The sequence below is a fragment of the Helobdella robusta genome, assembly GCF_000326865.2.
Source record: "Helobdella robusta unplaced genomic scaffold HELROscaffold_27, whole genome shotgun sequence".
In the NCBI taxonomy this organism is placed as follows: Eukaryota; Metazoa; Annelida; class Clitellata; order Rhynchobdellida; family Glossiphoniidae; genus Helobdella; species Helobdella robusta.
The window spans coordinates 1,085,921-1,104,840 of record NW_008704392.1 but is presented as its reverse complement, the minus strand read 5'-3'; the positions used below and the strand labels follow the sequence as shown (position 1 = coordinate 1,104,840).

The window sequence follows — 18,920 nt, the reverse complement described above, 5'->3', positions numbered from 1 at the left end:
CGACACAGACGACAACTGTGATGGCCAGGGCTATAACGACGATGTATGTCTCATAGAATCTGGTTTTGTAAAAAATACTAGTATTTTACTACTACTACTACTACTACTACTACTACTACTACTACTACTACTACTACTACTACTGCTACTACTACTATTACTAGTTTTAGTGATAGTAGTGCTGTAGCATTGACAGTAAATACGGCGCGGTATATCGCGGTATCCGTATTTAAAACCGGTACCGGCGGTACTACTTCTGAGTGTGGAAAGAAAGAAACACATACGTATTAGGGACGTAATAAACAATCAATACAACACACACACCATCTGCTGATCTTTTGAGCCTAGGCTAACAAGATAAGTAGATAATAATAATAATAATAACAATAATAATAATAAAAAGAAAAAGAAGAAGAAGAAGAAGAAGAAGGAGAAGAAGGAGAAGAAGAAGAAGAAGGAGAAGAAGAAAAAGAAGAAAAAGAACAAGAAGAATAACAAGGACAAGAAGAAAATCAGACATAGCAACAAGAACCCACCCTGATATCGTAGCAACCATGTACGTAAAGGCAGCAGTCTGTATGTTGAGATTTGAAAGAAATTGTTTGGATTAGTATTTTTGTCATATATACATATACAATTAGAGACAAACAAATAAAGTCAAAAACATACAAACACATACAAACACAAACACAAAAACATACATACATACATACACATACACACAAACAAGCACACTATACAACACACATAATTACAAACATACAAACAAACAAATAAAAAGCCCTAATATACAAACATACATATACACATACAAACAACCACACATACATACAAACATACAAACAAAAAAAACACTAATATACAAACATACATACACACATACAAACATACATACACACATACAAACAACCACACATGCAAACAAACAAACATACAAACAAACAAACAAACGAACGCACAAGCAAACAGACATACATACAAATACAGAGAGGCAGACGAAATTCCAAGGAACTTTTCTTCTAGCCGTCTTAACACACACCAGAACAATGTACGTCACAAAAAATATGGCGCTAATGTTATAACAATAATAAAAATAATAATAAAGATTAAATAATAAAGGTTAAAGGTTACTCTCTCTCTCTCTCTTTGGCGTTTGCATCAGAGGTTTCAACGACAAACACACACACACAGCGTATATTAATACGCCAGCAAAACACGCATCATACACATTGCATATGATAGGCAGGGATCTCTTTGTATTCGAACCCAGTCGTGGCAATAGCAAGACCAGGCGCCTTTAACCATTGAGATATCACGCCACCCTTAATAATAATAATAATAATAAATCTGCTGATGGCAACAATGATAACTGTGGTAATAATATGATAACGACAATAGTAGCGTTAAATTTATGATTATTATGATGAAATTTTTACCCGCACATACACGCACACATATGCAAACGCACACAAACAAACACACTCACACACACACACACACACAAACACACATACTTACTAAGCTATGTAATATACCCATGAATAAGTTCTCAGGAATTTCTTGATAGGATCACTAGGTGAATTATCATTATTATTATTTTTATTTATTATTATTATTATTTATTTTTATTATTATTTAATATTATTATATATTAATTATTATAATTATAATTATTATTATTTATTATTATTATAATTATTAGAAAACTCACAGTGAGGAGAAAAGAATGACAAAAAGCAAGGTAAAAAGGAGTTGACACGTGACAATTAGATAGACCTGGATGAATGAATGAATGGATGGATGGATGGATGAGTGAATAAATGAATGAATGAATAAATAAATGAATGAAAAAATCAATGAATGATTGAAAGAATGATTAAAAAACAAACAGCAGACTAAATAAACGCTAGACAAAAAATGACAATCGTCACCATCCTTATGACCATGACCACCATCATCTTCTCCATCATCGCCACACCACCATCATCACCACACCACCACCATCACCCCCACACCATCATCATCACCACCACCATTACCGTCACAAACCTTTCTTATAAAAGCCCTTCTCACAGCTTTATCACTGAAACTATCCATATTACTATCAGCATCATCGTCCATTAAACCCTCTGGTGTGTAGGCCCTCATCCCAGCTGCTGCAGCAGCTGCAGGCGGATAACTCGGGGGCGGTCCAGCAGCTGTTTTATAAATATATTACTTATTTACTTATTGTATATTCATTATTATTATTATTTATATATATATATATTAATATTATTTATATTTTATAATCTTTATTTATTATTATTGCTATTATATATATTTATGTGTAGGCATATATGTGTGTATATAAATATATTTTACCTATAAAATATAGTTACCCTATTCTAATCATAATGATTATAATATTATTGCTATTATTATTATTGTTGTTGTTATTATTATTTTTGTTATTATCATTATTGTTATTATTATTATTACCGTTGTCATACCCCCTCTGGTTGTTCCCGCTTCTCTGGTTAGCATCAACGTCTACGTTGGGGTCGAAATAGGGCTGACCGGGCTGCTGCTGGTAGTAGGGGTTGGCAGGTGGTGGATTCGGATTATACGGTGGTGGATTTGTTTGAGGGTAGTTGGTTGGGTAGGTGCCATAAGGGGTAGTCATTTCGTGAGGTTAGTCGTTAGTTGATAGCCTCTGAGATTTTAAACTAGTTTTGTTTGTTGATTTTGATGGAAGGTTTGGACTGAAGTAAGAATGGGTTTAAGTTTGTCTAAGTCTTGTAAGCCTGTGTTAATGTTAATGAGTAATTTGTAATGTACAAGTACAAATTAGCCATTAGTAATACTAATACCTAGTATTTGGTTACTAAATTTTAGTACTCTGATATAATTGAAAATAAAAATATACACACATATTAGAGAAATTTTAATTTAAAACATTGAAACGTAAATGTACGATGTAAGACATTTGTCAAACGTTTTTGAAAGACAAATGAAATCACACAATCTGCCTTACTTTACTTTATCCTCAACAAATCAATATTAAAAAAATGATGAAAATTATGACGAACTACATATGTTATAGCATGTAATGATAATTCTAGTTACGCGTAACATTCATATTACCAACCGTGCAACAAATATACACATGAAGTTGGAATACAACGTTGGTACAAATAAATATCGCTTGGTTTCTATGTGTGGATTGTATATCATATTGTATCAACTGGTATGTATATCTATATATATGTAGATATATATCTATATATATAAATGTGTGTATACATTATAATATGTATGTGTGAATATAATTCTATATGGCGTGCAAGCCATGACAAATTTGTTTGCCTATTACACAATGATGTGTGTGTATACGGATGTTAAGTATGTATTTATGTGTGATTGTATGTATGCAAGTATGTATGTATGTATGTATGTATGTATGTATGTATGTATGTATGTATGTATGTATATATGTATGTATGTATGTATGTATGTATGTATGTATGTATGTATGTATGTATGTATGTATGTATGTATGTATGTATGCATGCATGTATGTATGCATGCATGTATGTATGTATGAATGTATGTAATGATGAATAAAATTCATGTGAGCCGAAGACAAACAAAGCAAGGTGTACGTATTATGGTAGAATGCTTAAGTGCAGAAAAAAGAATTGTCAACTGTGATAATCTCAAACGAATTTTTCAATTATTATCAACAAATTAAATAATAATATTATATTATTAATACTAATTATTATTAATATATCATTAACAAGCATTTTTCTTATGGTATAAATCTTTAAAAGACACCATCTAATAAGTCTATAAGCAGTGTGTGTCATTGAATACGACATAGGAATTGAAATAAAGGACTTGGTCTCAATTCTCAACATTGGTTTATCATCTGCAACGTTTGCGTCATCGTATTTTATTTTTTCGATAATTTTTAATAAATCGTTTTAATTCTTTTAATTTTTTTTTCAAAAATATCTTTTTTTTCTTTTTCATTAATCACCGGAATCTAAAATTTCATCCTTCTATTATAATTTTATGCTTGACGTCACGGTGGGTCTTTTTAGGTAAAATTCAAAATGGTAACAATTAGGGATGGGCGATACCTGTGTAAAATATCTTGGTGTCTGTCTGTATCCAAAAACTCTGGATAGTATATCATTTTTTTTCAGAAATTTGTAGTTGAAAATGAGAATCAAGAGTTAAATTACTAAATTAAACAGTTCAGTGACGTATGTTATGATTAAAGTAAGTTATCTATCTCAAAACAGGTGAATTTATTGTACGGTTTTTTTTTTATTTGACGGGTTAACCGTTCAACACATTTTTACGATAGTCATACGGTGAAGTGGTTTCAGTGTCTGGCGTGTTCTGATATGATGAAAGCTCATAAATCTTGTTGCCATCTCAAGAGAAATTATTTCTTCTCTCGAAGATTTCATTGTCGTTGATTAAATAAGATGAGACCTCGATGTAACATGACATGGAAAAGTTGACCGAATATTGGATATTGATTTGTCGTACATGCATCATTCAAATTTTTAATAATAAGTAATATTAAAAATAAAAAATAAACTAATTAATAATAAAATCAAAGCATAAAGCACTAGATTTTTATTTTTTAACGTAATTACAAACAATTTTACCATATTAATTATTCACCAAAACGTGTGCTAATGTGACTATCTAGAAATCTATACACCTGAAAATCACCGTGGTAATGCGTGCAAACAGAACTTACACCTTTATTATTACTCTCTCTCTCTCTTTCTCTTTTTCTATTTATACACTATATACAAACATTATCTTGGCTATAGTGAATATAAGTTCATCTTAAAATAACTTCAAAAATTATATAGGTTTTGCTGATTCGCTGGCAATAAAGACATAGGCGCCTTTTGGGATATTAAGTTTTTAACAGAAAAGAAGAATAAGTAGTAATAGATTTAATTTAGTTTAATATAGTTATATAATATAATATAATATAGATATCGTTTAATGTCTATATAAATTTTTAAAAAATTCAAAAAAATACAGTTGTTTAGCATAGAAATAGCGTCGAAAGATAAATATTAAAAATGAATTTCGGAAGGATTTACACGCCGCTTCCCCCCATAACTAGAAGAGAAACCAAAGACGACGACGACGACGAAAATGAATCAGAGGAAGATGAAGAGTCTGACAGTGAAATTTCAAATATGGATGACGAGCAGATTTATAGAAAAACAAAATCGGTCATTCAGAAATTAGTAGACGCCCAGAGATTGGACGATTCAACGTACCAGTATGTAGCAACCTTGATTACAATCTTGGACACATGTTCGGAGAAAGAGCGTTGTACCAGACTAGGAAATTACCTAACTAGTATAAATTTTGTTAAAATTTTTCAAAAGTTGATGAAAAACCACTTCATAGAATCTCTATCTTCCGATGGCTATTTGTGGCCTAGCATGCTTGGTCTCCTGATGCTAATTTGGTCTCTCAGCGACAAATCGCAACAGTTCTGCGTTGAAATTTACAAATCGAAATTCTACATCGACTTGTTGTCGTATCTGAAAGCACCAGAGATCAGTCCGGATAAAATGATGGAGGAAAAACCACGAACTGCAGTCCAGCCGATCATTGGCTGCCTGCATAACTTCGTGCAAAAAGTTCTGACGTCATATGAAGACATGAGGGTGGCCCAGGCTGTTGAGATACTGCAACCTTTCAGGGATTGCAAGAACCAGATGATCGCTTCTGTGGCTCTCATGGTTCAAGTGAGTTGCTGAAGTAACCTTTCTCTGATCGTTATTCATGGTGGTACATTTAAAAACTTCAAACGATTTAGTTCGTGTATTGTTTTTATTTTCTACAGTTAACTCTGTTCTATCTAACTTGACAACGCTATTCATAATGATTGGTTGGTTTTCCAAATGTAATTACATAACAGGCGTACATAATAAGCGAGAAGGATAACGAGAAAATAAACTCCGGTCTGGAAAGTTTCCAATTTCTGATTCGCATCTTGGAGACGACGATCCGCAACGAATCCTTCCACACCCTGAGATTCGCAGTCATCGAGGTTATCGAAGTCCTCAACAAACTTGCAGTCAACGATGGCAACAAAAAGCGAATCATAGAGGCAGGGGGCTTGCCCTATTACGTCCAGTTGATGAAGGGAGGTAAAAATTGGGGCAATGACGTCATCGCTGAAGCGGCACGTGGTCTCTGGTTACTCGGGTTCAAATGCAAAGATGACATCATTAAAGAGCCCGACTGTATCAGCAGTTAGTACTGCGTTTCATTTCAGCTCTATAAATCTTTAAATCAACTTTTGGAATATCTATATTTCAATTTTCGTGAATACTAAAACAATTTTATCAATGTTTCAAGCTCTAAAGAAACTAACGAGTCACAGCGATCCAATCGTGAAAGAGAAAGCTGAAGGAGCTCTCTGGATCCTGGAGAAGCAGGATAAATTAACTAACAAATGTAACAATTTTCTTTTTCAAAATACTTTTTCAAAATTTTACGATTACATTTGAAAAACAGTTTTGTTAAATTTTTTAGATTTTTCACGTATAAATAAATAAAAAAAACTTTTCATCATTTTCAGTGAAAGAAGCAGTAACCAGCGGTAACCTCCCGACAGCTGCAGCAGCAGACTCGGCAGCAGCAAACACCGCCACAACCGCCGCAAAAGACAGCGGCCACATATTCATCAGCTACCAGTGGGATTCAAAGACTACAGTACTGCAAGTCAGAGATCGACTAAAGAATGCCGGGTTCAAAACCTGGCTGGACGAAGATGATATGTGTTAGTATCGTTTTACTGTTGTTCTTTGTACTTTTGCCCTTATTCATGTGCAATTCTACATTTGAAATATTACAGCAGCTTGAAATTTGTTTTGATTTTGTGCAAAATTTGCTTTTTATTTGATTTTGATTCGAATTTTTTTATTCTCACGTATTTTTCGAAGCTCTGTTAAGCTCATAACAGGTCTTCTTAAAACATTGGACAGCACGCTGATGTAGTGTTCAATGGTGCCCAGCACTGTTAGCTAGTTTCGTTTTACATCATGCGGCTGACATTTAGTTTATAGATGTTCTCAACTTTTTAATAAGCTAAACATTTCAAACAAAATACTTTTTTTCATGTGCACATAGCTGGATCTGTGCTGGAAGCCATGGCGATGGCTGTGGAGAAGGCTCACACGGTCATCATCTGCTTGTCTCAAAAGTACAAGGACAGTCCGAACTGTAGAACTGGTTCGTTGCGTGTCAAATCAGAACAATTTGTTGCTAATTTGATAACTTTGTAGAATCTTTAAAATAAAATAATGTTTTGATTTGATTTCTTTTCTATATTAAAATTAAACGAAATTAAACTAACTTTTCAATAAAATCTATCCCACAAATCCCAAATTAATTCTTCAACAAACAGAAGCCGAATACACATTTAGACTACGGAAAAAAGTGATCCCGTTACGACTGCAAACCGGATACTATCCGGACGGCTGGCTGGGCATCTTAGTTGGGAGCAAGTTGGTTTTCGATGTCAGTCAGCAGACGAAATATGAAGATTCCATAAAACACCTGATCAAGGAACTATCCCAAGGAGCGGAGGAATCCGGAACTGTAACTGCTCCCACTGTTACAAAAAGTAAGTCAGTTAAATGTGATATAAAAAAGTTATTTTTGAATTTTAAATGGATTAAAATTTATTTTTATTCTAATTATTGATCTTTAGAAAATCAGATTTTGACATGCTGATGGTATTGATTTATTTATAAATAACCGTTGGAATCAATTAATTATGCGTTATTTCAAACAAATCACGTGCCAGCTGAAGCAGAAACAGTCGGCAAAACAAATGAAAACGTCATCACCGACAACAACAACATCAACAACAACAATAACAACAACAACAATAACAACGAAAACAACAATAATAAGAGTAACAGTGGTCGTAGTAGTGGCGGCAGCAGCAGCAACACGGCGAGCAATGCAAATACGTCCTCCTATGTAAACTGGACCGTTGACGACGTCACGAAGTGGATAGCCAAGAAAAAATTCATCAAGGCTAAAATCATGTGAGTGAATTAGTGAGTGAGTGAATGAGTGAATTAGTGAGTGAATGAGTGAGTGAGTGAATGAGTGAATTAGTGAGTGAATGAGTGAGTGAGTGGATGAGTGAATGATAAATGGATGACTAAATGAATGAATGAACAGAAGAATGAATAAATAAAAACAAAAACAACAATATTTATCAAAAAATGTGAATTTTTTTCCACAGATTTGATAAATTCGAAGGCAAGCACGTGATTGAATTTGCGAAGTTATTGCAAGAGGCCCCTGAATCATTTTTTGGCTACCTGATCAAGAAGGATGTCTCTATGAAAGAAATTCTTGAAATTTCATCGGCCCTCAGAGAAATTTTATGAGGAAAGTTTTGCAGTTTAATCTCAATGAATGGATGAATGAATAGATGAATGAATGAATGGATGAATGAATGGATGGATGGATGGATGAATGAATGGATGGATAGATAGCTGACTGAGTGAATGGATAGATGAATAATTGAATGAATGAACAAATGAATAGATGAATGAGTTAATGAATGAATGAATGAATGCATAATATATTACAAATTCACTTTTTCTGAAATTTACTGAATGAGTGAATGGATAAATGAATGATTGAATGAATGAATAAATGAATAGAGGAATGAGTTAATGAATGAACGAATGCATAATATATTACACATTTACTTTTTTCAGAAGAGTAAGATTTTTTTTATCTACAATGTATTTGTATATTTCTTCAGTTTTATGCAAGAACTTGAAAAATTTAATGATTTTTTTTAAATTCTCAATTTATTTGTTCCATTTTGATTGATTTTTGATATATATTTCAATTCTAGTCATTCTTGCCAAAGCAAATTGTTTCCATTTATGTTGCCATTTTTACATAATTTCTATCACTTTGTTATACATTTTTAGGCATTTAAAACTTGTTTCACATTAAATTTGTAGGAATGTAACACACGCACGCACACACAAGCAGACATGCACGTACATTGAATTAAATATTGTATAAGCAAAGTAGTATCTAGATATCTACTTATCTAGTCTAATTTATTTATCATCAATTTTCTCACTGTGATATTTTGTGATACTTTATCGACATTCTGCAAAAGTTTAACACACACACACACACACACACCACACACACGCACACACAACACACACACACAAGCAGAAATAAATCACACAAACACACACGCCATATACGTTTAGCCATAATAATATTTCTACACGTAGTCATTCAGGAATAAACTGTATTGAAATTATATTTTTCATATTATTTCAATCAAAATAATTAATTTGAACTTTTAAATATAAAAACAATAATAATTAAGATGTACAATTACCGACCGAATAATTTATTTTATCTTATCAGTTACACCCTGATGTACAGTTTAAAACCGCATCGATTAAGTTCGGATAGTCAATCCAACACCGATCGATAGTTCAATTCCTCATAATCTTCTATTCGTTTCTATCAGTCTTTCTCCAAATTTTGTCTCTTTCTTCCTATCTATATTTCATTCATTCTTTATATACTTTTAAAGTCGTATCCTTTAAGCATTTTATTGAAATCAATGAATCAAAAATGTTGCACAGAAATGAGATTATTTATTGAAATCATGAGAATTATTTAATTATTAATGTTAATCACGATTAATTAATTAATTAAAATAATGGTTAATTATCGTCAATAATTATCATAATAAATGAGATTAGTAGACAGAATTTATAACCATAATTGATGCCAATCAAAGCCATTAACGCAGATTAACTATCATAAATAAAATCAATTATAGATATTAAACGGGTCATTAGCATAATTAGCATAAATTATTACAACTAATAATGAATATTTCTGAAGATAATTAATAAAAAACGGAAATATATAAACTAATTTCCATGTTAACACACGCGAAAACGAAAGAAAAAAATATTTCATTAAAAAAAAATGAAGTACTCCAATGAGAAACAAAATATGAAAGCAGGGTTAAAATGTATCCACACGCATTTTTATTCTTTCTAAATCTTGGATAGTATTTTAAGCTGAATTCAATAAGGTCAATCGCGATGTAAAATATTTCTACCAATTAATATCGTTAGCTCGTTGTTATGTTAACAATGTTATCAATATTTTCATTCAGTTGTTTTTTTATTCTTTCATCGAGTTCTTACCCTCTTTCCATCTTAATCTCATTTCTTTATGAAGTACGTTCAACAATTCCATCTATCTTAAATTCATTGCTTCATTCTTCTTTTATTTCAATCTTTCTTTCTATTAATTCATCTAGTTAATTCATTTTTCTCTCTATCTCTCGCACAACACACACACACACATACAATCACACGCACACATATTCATTTATTCACATACATTCATTGTACTACACTTTCAATCACTTTTCTCTCTCTCTTTTTTTCCCTTTCTATTCTTCTCTCTCTTTCTCTCTCTCTCTCTCTCACTTTTTCTTTCACATACACACACGCGCGCGCACACGCACACGCTAGAAATTGCGTGTTGCTCCATGTTTCTTGCAGTAGGGTTTCCCATTCTTGGCACAGAACGGCTGGCCTTCCAGGTTCATCTGACACGTCTGTCGTTGTAAATGAAATCATGTAAAGAATGTAAGCAACTGTAAAGAGTTGTGTAAAGAATACACTAAAATGTTTGAAATGTTTAAAAACTGTAAAGGCAATGTAAAACTTGTAATGAAATTGTAAAGAATTCTGTAGTAAATTTCGATCGTACACAACACTACATACTAACAACAACAGCAGCAACAACAATAACAATAAAATAATATTTTTACCGAGCAGTTGAAACATTCAGAGTGCCAATTCTGTGATAGAGCTTCCACCCACTTATCTCCAGGCTCGATGGGGAACTGACAGCCGTAGCATTTCGTCTGGAAAAGTTTACCCCAATCTAAGGAGTGAAAATAATTACGTATCAATACGAATTGAGAATTATAGTAACAATAATTAATAATTAATATAATAATAATAATTATTATTTATACTTTTTTTTATTCAACAGTAGAAATGATAGTAAAATTTTTTTTAAATTTGAATCAACTCGGAATTTTGATTACAAACAACCCAACTGACTAGGTTAACTGAGATTATAATTAATAGAATTAATAATTAATAAAAGATTATAATTAATAGAGTTAATAATTATTAAAATAATAATAATTATTATTATTATTTACACCTTTTTTATTCAACTGCAGAAATGATAGTTATACTTTTTTAAAAATTTGAATCAACTCGGAATTATGATTACAAACAGCCCAACTGACTAGGTTAACTAAATGTGAAACTGATTGGCTCTAGCATGCAAATAGCGCTATGTATTACCAACTGTGTTGTGTTATGTTAACGAAGCATTATACCACAAAACATAATTTTTAAAAAACAATAAGACAAACGAACCAATAAAGATATATATAATAAGCTAAATTAACTGGAATAAAATCGAAATATAATTGAAGCTAATTTAATTTAATTAAAAGATGACAAATAAACGACATTAACCACGATAATTAGTATCATTAGTCGTAGCAGTAATTCTAAATTAATGAAAATATCTAGTATCATTAAAGATGTTTACTGTGTTGTTTTTTACCGCACAATCAATTGACATCACATGATTGCCGAAGCATTTCTTTACGTATGTTAAAACACAGAGCGCACACACACAAACAAACAAACAAACATACATACATACAAACACAGATACAAACAGACAAAATGGTAGAACAAAAAACAACAAAAACAACCAAAATATTATTACTAAAAACACAGACCGCATGAATTTCAAAATTCAACTACGGAAAAACATTACGTGCAGTCTAACTTGGCAAACTTATTCAGTAGAAGAGATTTCAGCACACAAAAGTACCATTAGTAAAGAAAAGTTCGTTAGGGATCTAAAAAAAACCTTTAAAACATCAAACGGCCTCTTAAAAAGCACCTTTGATACAATAAATCTTTCCGTCTTCGTTATGGAAGCTCCCACTACCGATTGGCTGGCCACAAGCGACACAAACGAAACAATGCATGTGGTAAGTGTTCCTCAAGGCGTTTACTACTTCCTAAATTTTTATGTAGATTTGGATTTTTTTAAGAAATGGAGGTAGAATTATGTAGAATTATGCTGGAGTACTTGTTAAGAGAAAGAATTATCTTCGAAAACATGTAAATTAGGGCTTCGTGAGACAAAAATTTGCAGATTAATTTTCAGATTAGCCAACTACAATTGATCGAATAAAAATTAACGAATCAATACAGGAGTTTAACTGTGAAACTGTGAAAGAAACAAAACGCAAGTGTGTGTATGTGTGCGTGTGTATGTGTGTGCGTGCGTGTGCGTGTGTGTATGTGCGTGTGTGTATGTGTATGTGCGTGCGTGTGTTGTGTATTGTCTATACAGTTCATGTTTGAAAGTGTATAATTATGTCTGAAATATATCTGAAAAAAAACGAAAAATAATAATAATGATGACGAATTTAAAGAAAACAGCAGAAAAAAAACTGATGCGGAGTGATTGAGAACTCATAAATAGTATAAAAATGATCAAATATTTTTGAAACAAAATAATGAAATAAATAAATATAACAATAAATAATAATAATAAAAAAATGAAGATATTTTAGAGCATACAAGCTAATAATAATTAAATAAGAAATTAATCTAAAAATCGAAGTTGACATAAGTATGAAGATGAAAATACAATCAACATAATAATAATCTTGGCTAGATAGAATATTACTGTGAAAATTATAACACACACAAACACACACACACACACACACACATACACAAACATACACACACACATACACACACACATACACACACACACACACACATACACACACACAAGCGATCAACTCATACCACGAATAAATAATACCTTTCTGACAATAAAAACGTCCGTAATGGTATTTAAAAAGGTATTTGGGTATTATAGTTTGGCAGGTGTGGCATATGAAGCAGTCCAAGTGGAAATTTAAGTTTAATGCTATTGCCGATTCCTTGGTTTTTCGTTTTTGGTTTTGTGGAAAAAATGTTTTTTTTTGAAATAATAATAATAAAAAAACATAATTATTATTATAATAATAATAACAATAATAATTATCATCGTTATTACGGTAAATTAAAATAAGATTATAAAGGTGTATACACACTTATGATCAAGAGCTTTTTAGAAGTGTGTGTGTGTGTGTGTGTATGTATGTATGTGTGTGTGTATGTATGTATGTATGTATGTATGTAAGCATGTATGTATGTATGCATGTATGTATGTATGTATTTATGTATGAATCTTATTATATGAAGAGTTACTTCAAAACAATTTATGATCGTCTTCATTATTATTGTTTATAATAATAGTAATAATAATTATCATTAATATTATATTATAATTAATATTATTGCAATCATCATATTCAACAGTGCAACATTCATAATCATCATCATCTACATCATCACCATTACCACCATCACCACCATCACCACCACCATCATCATCACCACCACCATCACTACCTACCCCGACGATAGCCCGAGAGCATTTGGCACATTTTGGCGCCAAATACTTTTCGAAATCATTCTCGCAATATAATTGGTCAGCCTCCTCAACGAATCCGCAGTTGATCAGGGGCACGGCACAGGCTGGGTTGGCGCAGACGAAGTGATCGGGGCACCAGGTCTTGTCCAGGGCCGCAATAAATGGCCCTCTGGTTGGTCGGTTGAACGAATGATCGGCGTCAATCAGAGTTCAGCATTTACTTAGAACTATTTAAATATTGCTCTGGAACGTATTTTGTGACGTCGACATCATCATCATCATCGCCATCATCATCACCTGATAGAAATATGGCAGGAGGTGCAAATAGGAACCCTGGCCCCGCCGATGATTGCCTGCTTTCGTTCTGCCTGCCCTGCCCTTCCCACTTTAATCTTTCTCTCTCCTATACAAATCAATCACTCAATCACTTAATAAAAAATTAATCAGCCATCCATCCATCCATCCATCCATCCATCCATCCATCCATCCATCCAACCAGTTAGCCATCCATCCATCCAGCCAACCAACCAACCAACCAACCGGCTGGCACATGTGGCTTCCAGACACCAACGTTCCGAGGTGAGTTGAACTGTGGCTGCTGTGGCTGATGAGGTAGCTGCTGGTGATGTGGCGGCTGGTATTGCTGATACTGGTATGGAGTTCCATACAACTCTGCCGGCGTTCTTGTTATTGTGATGATGACGACGACGACGACGATGAAGATGATAATGATAGCGAAAATGATGACAATGATGATATTCGCGTCGATTTTAATGATGATGATGATGATGACATCAACAATGATGATGATGATGGTGATGATAAGAATGAATCATGAATAAACCAAGTTTTTGTTAGACTAGCTGGAAAGTTTCTCTTAAAGATTAGAGAGAATGAAAACAGCCAACCAAGAAACAACAACCAAAATTAGTGAAAAACACATGCACCTATGGTTATTCAACAACAACAACTACATCAACAACTACATCAACAACTAAAACAACAACTACATCAACAACTACATCAACAACTACATCAACAAATCAACACCACCAACAATAACAACAAATAGGTGAAAAAAAACCCATTCGACTAACTCATTGACACCCCCAACCCCAGCGTTACCACTACTACCACCATCGTAAGCAGCAGCAGCAGCAATGACGTCATCCTCATTCGTCTTGTCGCCAAAACTCTCTCTAGAATCTTCTTTTGAAGTTCTCTGAACAATTATTATCTGCTTTTTACCCTCGCCGACTATAATTTCGTCTTCGTTCGAGTTAATTTCTTTTAAATTTTCTTCAAAAACACTGCGGCCGGTGTTTGCATGTTGTTGTGGCTGCTGCAACAGCTGCTGATGCTGTTGTTGTGTAGTTGTCGCGATGTTATTGTCTCTTTTACTTCTTGGCGTTATTGTTATTTTGGCGGCTTCTTTTTCGATGATAATTTCATCTGGAATGTTTTTTTGTTGCTGCTGATGTTGTAGTTGTTGTTGTGGCTGTTGACGCGGCTGCTGCTGCTGCAGATCAGAACCGTCCGCAAGCTTAGACACGCGTTCCCTATTAACAACGATCTTTTTCCGGTCAGGCTGCTCAACAACAACGATGACGTCATTATCGCATTCGGTGATATTATTGCCATTGTTGTTGTTACTTACATTATCAGTAGAAGTAGCACCAGTAGTAGCAGCAGCAGTAGCGGCAGCAGTAACAGCAGCAGTAGCTGTAGTAGCAGCATCACCACCAGCAAGATTACTAATTACTCTACTACCTTCCGTTTTAGATGTTGTACATTTATGTGTATCAGTTACTATCTTTGAGCTAAGTGAGTAATTTAGTATAATTTCGTTAGTAAAAAATGGTTGGTTAGTAGTATAAACACACACACGCATACAAACAAACACACACACGCATACAAACACACACACACGCACACACAAAATAAATTGTGTTATTAATAACAATAAAACATAGAGTAAAACAAACTTAAAACAGCGTTAATGTCAAAAATTTACGAAAACAAGCTAATTAACATAAATTTGGACAAATTAGCATAATGAATTATGAATATTATAATTAGTGGGTCAGCAGCCAGCACACCTCGTATCGTTAGACTGACGTGAGGGTAGTTTTATTGATTTTCTGGGCGCGGCTATTTGTATCATCGCATCGTTTCTACATAAATTAATAAATTAACAATTCTAATTAACATAATAACGTATCAGATAATAATAACAACAATAATAACGCAAAAATAATAACAACGGAAATTAGAATGGCGTCTTAACTGATAAGAAAAGTTAATTAATATTGTTAGTTAATGAACTGTTAACACTCGTTAGCGAACGGATGAACAAACAAACAAACGAACCAACAAACATGGACAAACAAACATACAAACAAACACACATAAACTAAAACCAACAAACAAACATACAAACAAACAGAGGCACGCACAAAAATATACAAAACATGCATCCTCACGGTAAACCTAAGCAAACACACACACACAAACAGGTAAATATTATTACTATAATTATTATAATTTTATTTATTATTATTATTATCATTATTATCATTACCTAGACCAAGGTGCTGGTTTATCTAATGAAAAACAAACATAGACTAAAGATAAAATGTTTTTAATTAATTAATTAATTAATTGATAAATCATCATCATCACCATCATCGTCGTCATCATCATCATCACCCTGAATGAGTTTCCTTAGCAACTCCATCTTTGAACGGCGATGATGACGACGATATTTTATCATCACCACCACCATCATCATCATCACCACCGCGGGCCGTGACGTCAGCAACTATACTGACGTCATCACTAATCTTAATCCGGTCGACATCGTCATCATCGTCGGCTATTGAACTTTTTCTAGCGCTGAACATTTTAGCACCCAGGGAAACATTTTTACCCTTACTCTTCTCAATGGAGGATTGTGATTTTAATTTGTGTGTCTGTTGGCTGTTATTGTTAATTGTAACGTTAAAAACGCCATGCAAATCGTTAGTAGTAGTAGTACTAGTAGTAGTAGCAGTAGTAGTAGTAGCAGCGGTAGTAGAAGTGGCTGTAGCAGCTACAAGTTGTGGCTTAGTTGTTATCCTCGGTTTTGCTAGAGGCGGCTGTGGTTTAGAAAATGATTGTTGTTTGGTTGCTATTGATGCTTTTGTTGTTGTTGCTGTTGTTGTTGACGATGATGATGATGTTGTTGTTGACGATGATAATTTTGTTGTTGTTGATGACAATGATGATGATGATGATGTTGATGGTCTGGCACTCGGTATAGACGGTTTTGGCTTTATCGGTTTCATAGCGGTCTCGTTATTGAGAGTATCGATAATTTCGAAATTGTTGTTAGCCGTATCGTTATTATTATCGTTATTGTTGTTGTTGTTGATGTTATCGTCGTTGTTGTTGATGTTAGCTAAACGGGTTAAGTAGAGAAGTATAACGACAATAGTAGTGATGTTATCGTTTTAGGGAAAAACCAATGCATGCATATTGTTGTTAGATTGAAACAAACAAACAAACGAACGAACGAACGAACGAACGAACGAACGAACGAACGAACGAACAAGCAAATAAAACTTTTTCCAAACAATTTAATAATAATTAATAAAAATACCATTTTAAAAGGGCACACGCACACGCATAGTAACATTATAACCTACATGCTTGTGTTTTATTATTTGATATGAAGTGTTGTGTTTTTTGTTATTATTCACTCACCTACCCAAACCCACTCACTCACTCACTCACTCACTCACTCACACACTCACTCACTCACTCACTCACTCACTCACTCACTCACTCATTTTTTTTCTCTCTCACTCTCTCAATCTCATATTTTATTCTAGATGCACTATTAATTTTTCACCATTGCTCGTTTTTCCCTTTCTCCTTCTTTCTCTCTCCCCCTCTCTCTTTTTCGACCTTTCTTTCTCTCTTTCATTCTCTCAATCTTTCTCTTTCTTTCCTAAAAATTTACTGCCATAAATAATAATAACAATAATAATAATTATTATTATTATTATTATTACTCCAATAAAATTACAGGTCTTTATAATCATTGATGATATTAAATGGATACAAACCTTCAACTGGCTGGGATCTAAGAAATTCAATAATAATAATATTAATTGTAATAGTATTATTATTAATAATAATTATATTATTACTAAATATGGTAATAATGGTAATAATAATAATAATAATAAATAATAATAATTAATAATAATGAGTGAAAATATACAATTCGATAACGAACCCAAATTTGAGGTCTGTAGTAACTGAGGTCGTCTTGCTGTAAAACGGTTTTGGAGTTAGATTTATGATCTGTACAAATTAAAATGTGTATCTGTGTTTGTGTGTGCGTGTATGTGCGTATATGTGCGCGCGTGTGTGCGCGCGCGTGTGTGTAATATGTACGTATGTACGCACGTGCGCACGTGTGTGTGTGTGTTTACTGGCAAAAGCCACAAGAATCACAATAGTTACGATACAGCTGTGTTCACTAGTGAAAGAGCGTTATAATAGAAATACTCTATTTCTTATAAAAAACAGATGAATATATACATATAGAAAAGGAGGTAGAGAGAGGGAGAAAGAGAGAGAGAAAGATAAAGACGTAAAAAGAAAGAGAGAGAGGGAGAGAGAGAGAGAGAAAGAGAGAGAAAAAGAGAGAAAGAGGGAGAGAGTAGGGAAATAATTTATAAGAATAACGATAATGTGTAATAACTTTTCTGACAGCAATCAACATCCTATAGGCTCATAATTATAACTAAACGTCCTCATAAATAACTTGCACCAATGATGATAGATGATTACCATCGCCATCATCATCATCATCATCATCAAAAACATCATCATCACAATAATCATCATAACCATCATTATCATCATTCCTCGTCGGCGTCATCATCATCTTCCCCATCATCATCATCAACATCATCATCAATACCATCATCCCAAAAATCACCATAGCCGTCATCATCCTCATTCATCATCATCTTCCCCATCATCATCATCATCTCGACAAACCGAAAGTGGTGAGCAGGCAATGTTTGGAGTGGCGTAGGACTGAACTTGTGGCTGGTAATGTTGCGGCTGTTGCTGCTGCTGCTGATGAGGATGATCATTACTACTACCACCTCTGTATACATTAGTATATTATTATTATTATTATAATTATTATTATTAATTAGTTTTATTTTTCTCCAATTAAATAACCCGACAGCTGT

The 18,920-nt window shown here is 33.3% G+C and overlaps 3 protein-coding genes across 3 annotated transcripts; 1 reads left to right on the top strand and 2 right to left on the bottom strand.

Moving 5' to 3' along the window:
* On the bottom strand, positions 1 to 3,121 carry HELRODRAFT_192009 (hypothetical protein; the record flags this gene model as incomplete). Its single annotated transcript, XM_009020265.1, has 8 exons — positions 3,017 to 3,121; positions 2,482 to 2,786; positions 2,050 to 2,198; positions 1,712 to 1,776; positions 1,519 to 1,572; positions 980 to 1,070; positions 537 to 574; positions 1 to 59 (listed from the first exon to the last, which is right to left on the bottom strand). Coding segments are annotated over exons 2-8 (639 nt in total), but the record flags the coding sequence as incomplete, so codon positions are not given.
* Positions 3,122 to 7,178: 4,057 nt separating this feature from the next.
* HELRODRAFT_80466 (hypothetical protein) lies at positions 7,179 to 7,746 on the top strand (the record flags this gene model as incomplete). The annotated part of the gene is made up of 2 exons (XM_009020264.1): positions 7,179 to 7,272; positions 7,448 to 7,746. Coding segments are annotated over 2 exons (393 nt in total), but the record flags the coding sequence as incomplete, so codon positions are not given.
* A 2,848-nt stretch (positions 7,747 to 10,594) lies between these two features.
* Positions 10,595 to 14,006, bottom strand: HELRODRAFT_80575 (hypothetical protein; the record flags this gene model as incomplete). The annotated part of the gene is made up of 5 exons (XM_009020263.1): positions 10,595 to 10,684; positions 10,901 to 11,016; positions 12,067 to 12,187; positions 13,648 to 13,834; positions 13,963 to 14,006. Coding segments are annotated over 5 exons (558 nt in total), but the record flags the coding sequence as incomplete, so codon positions are not given.
* Between the last annotated feature and the right edge of the window lie 4,914 nt (positions 14,007 to 18,920).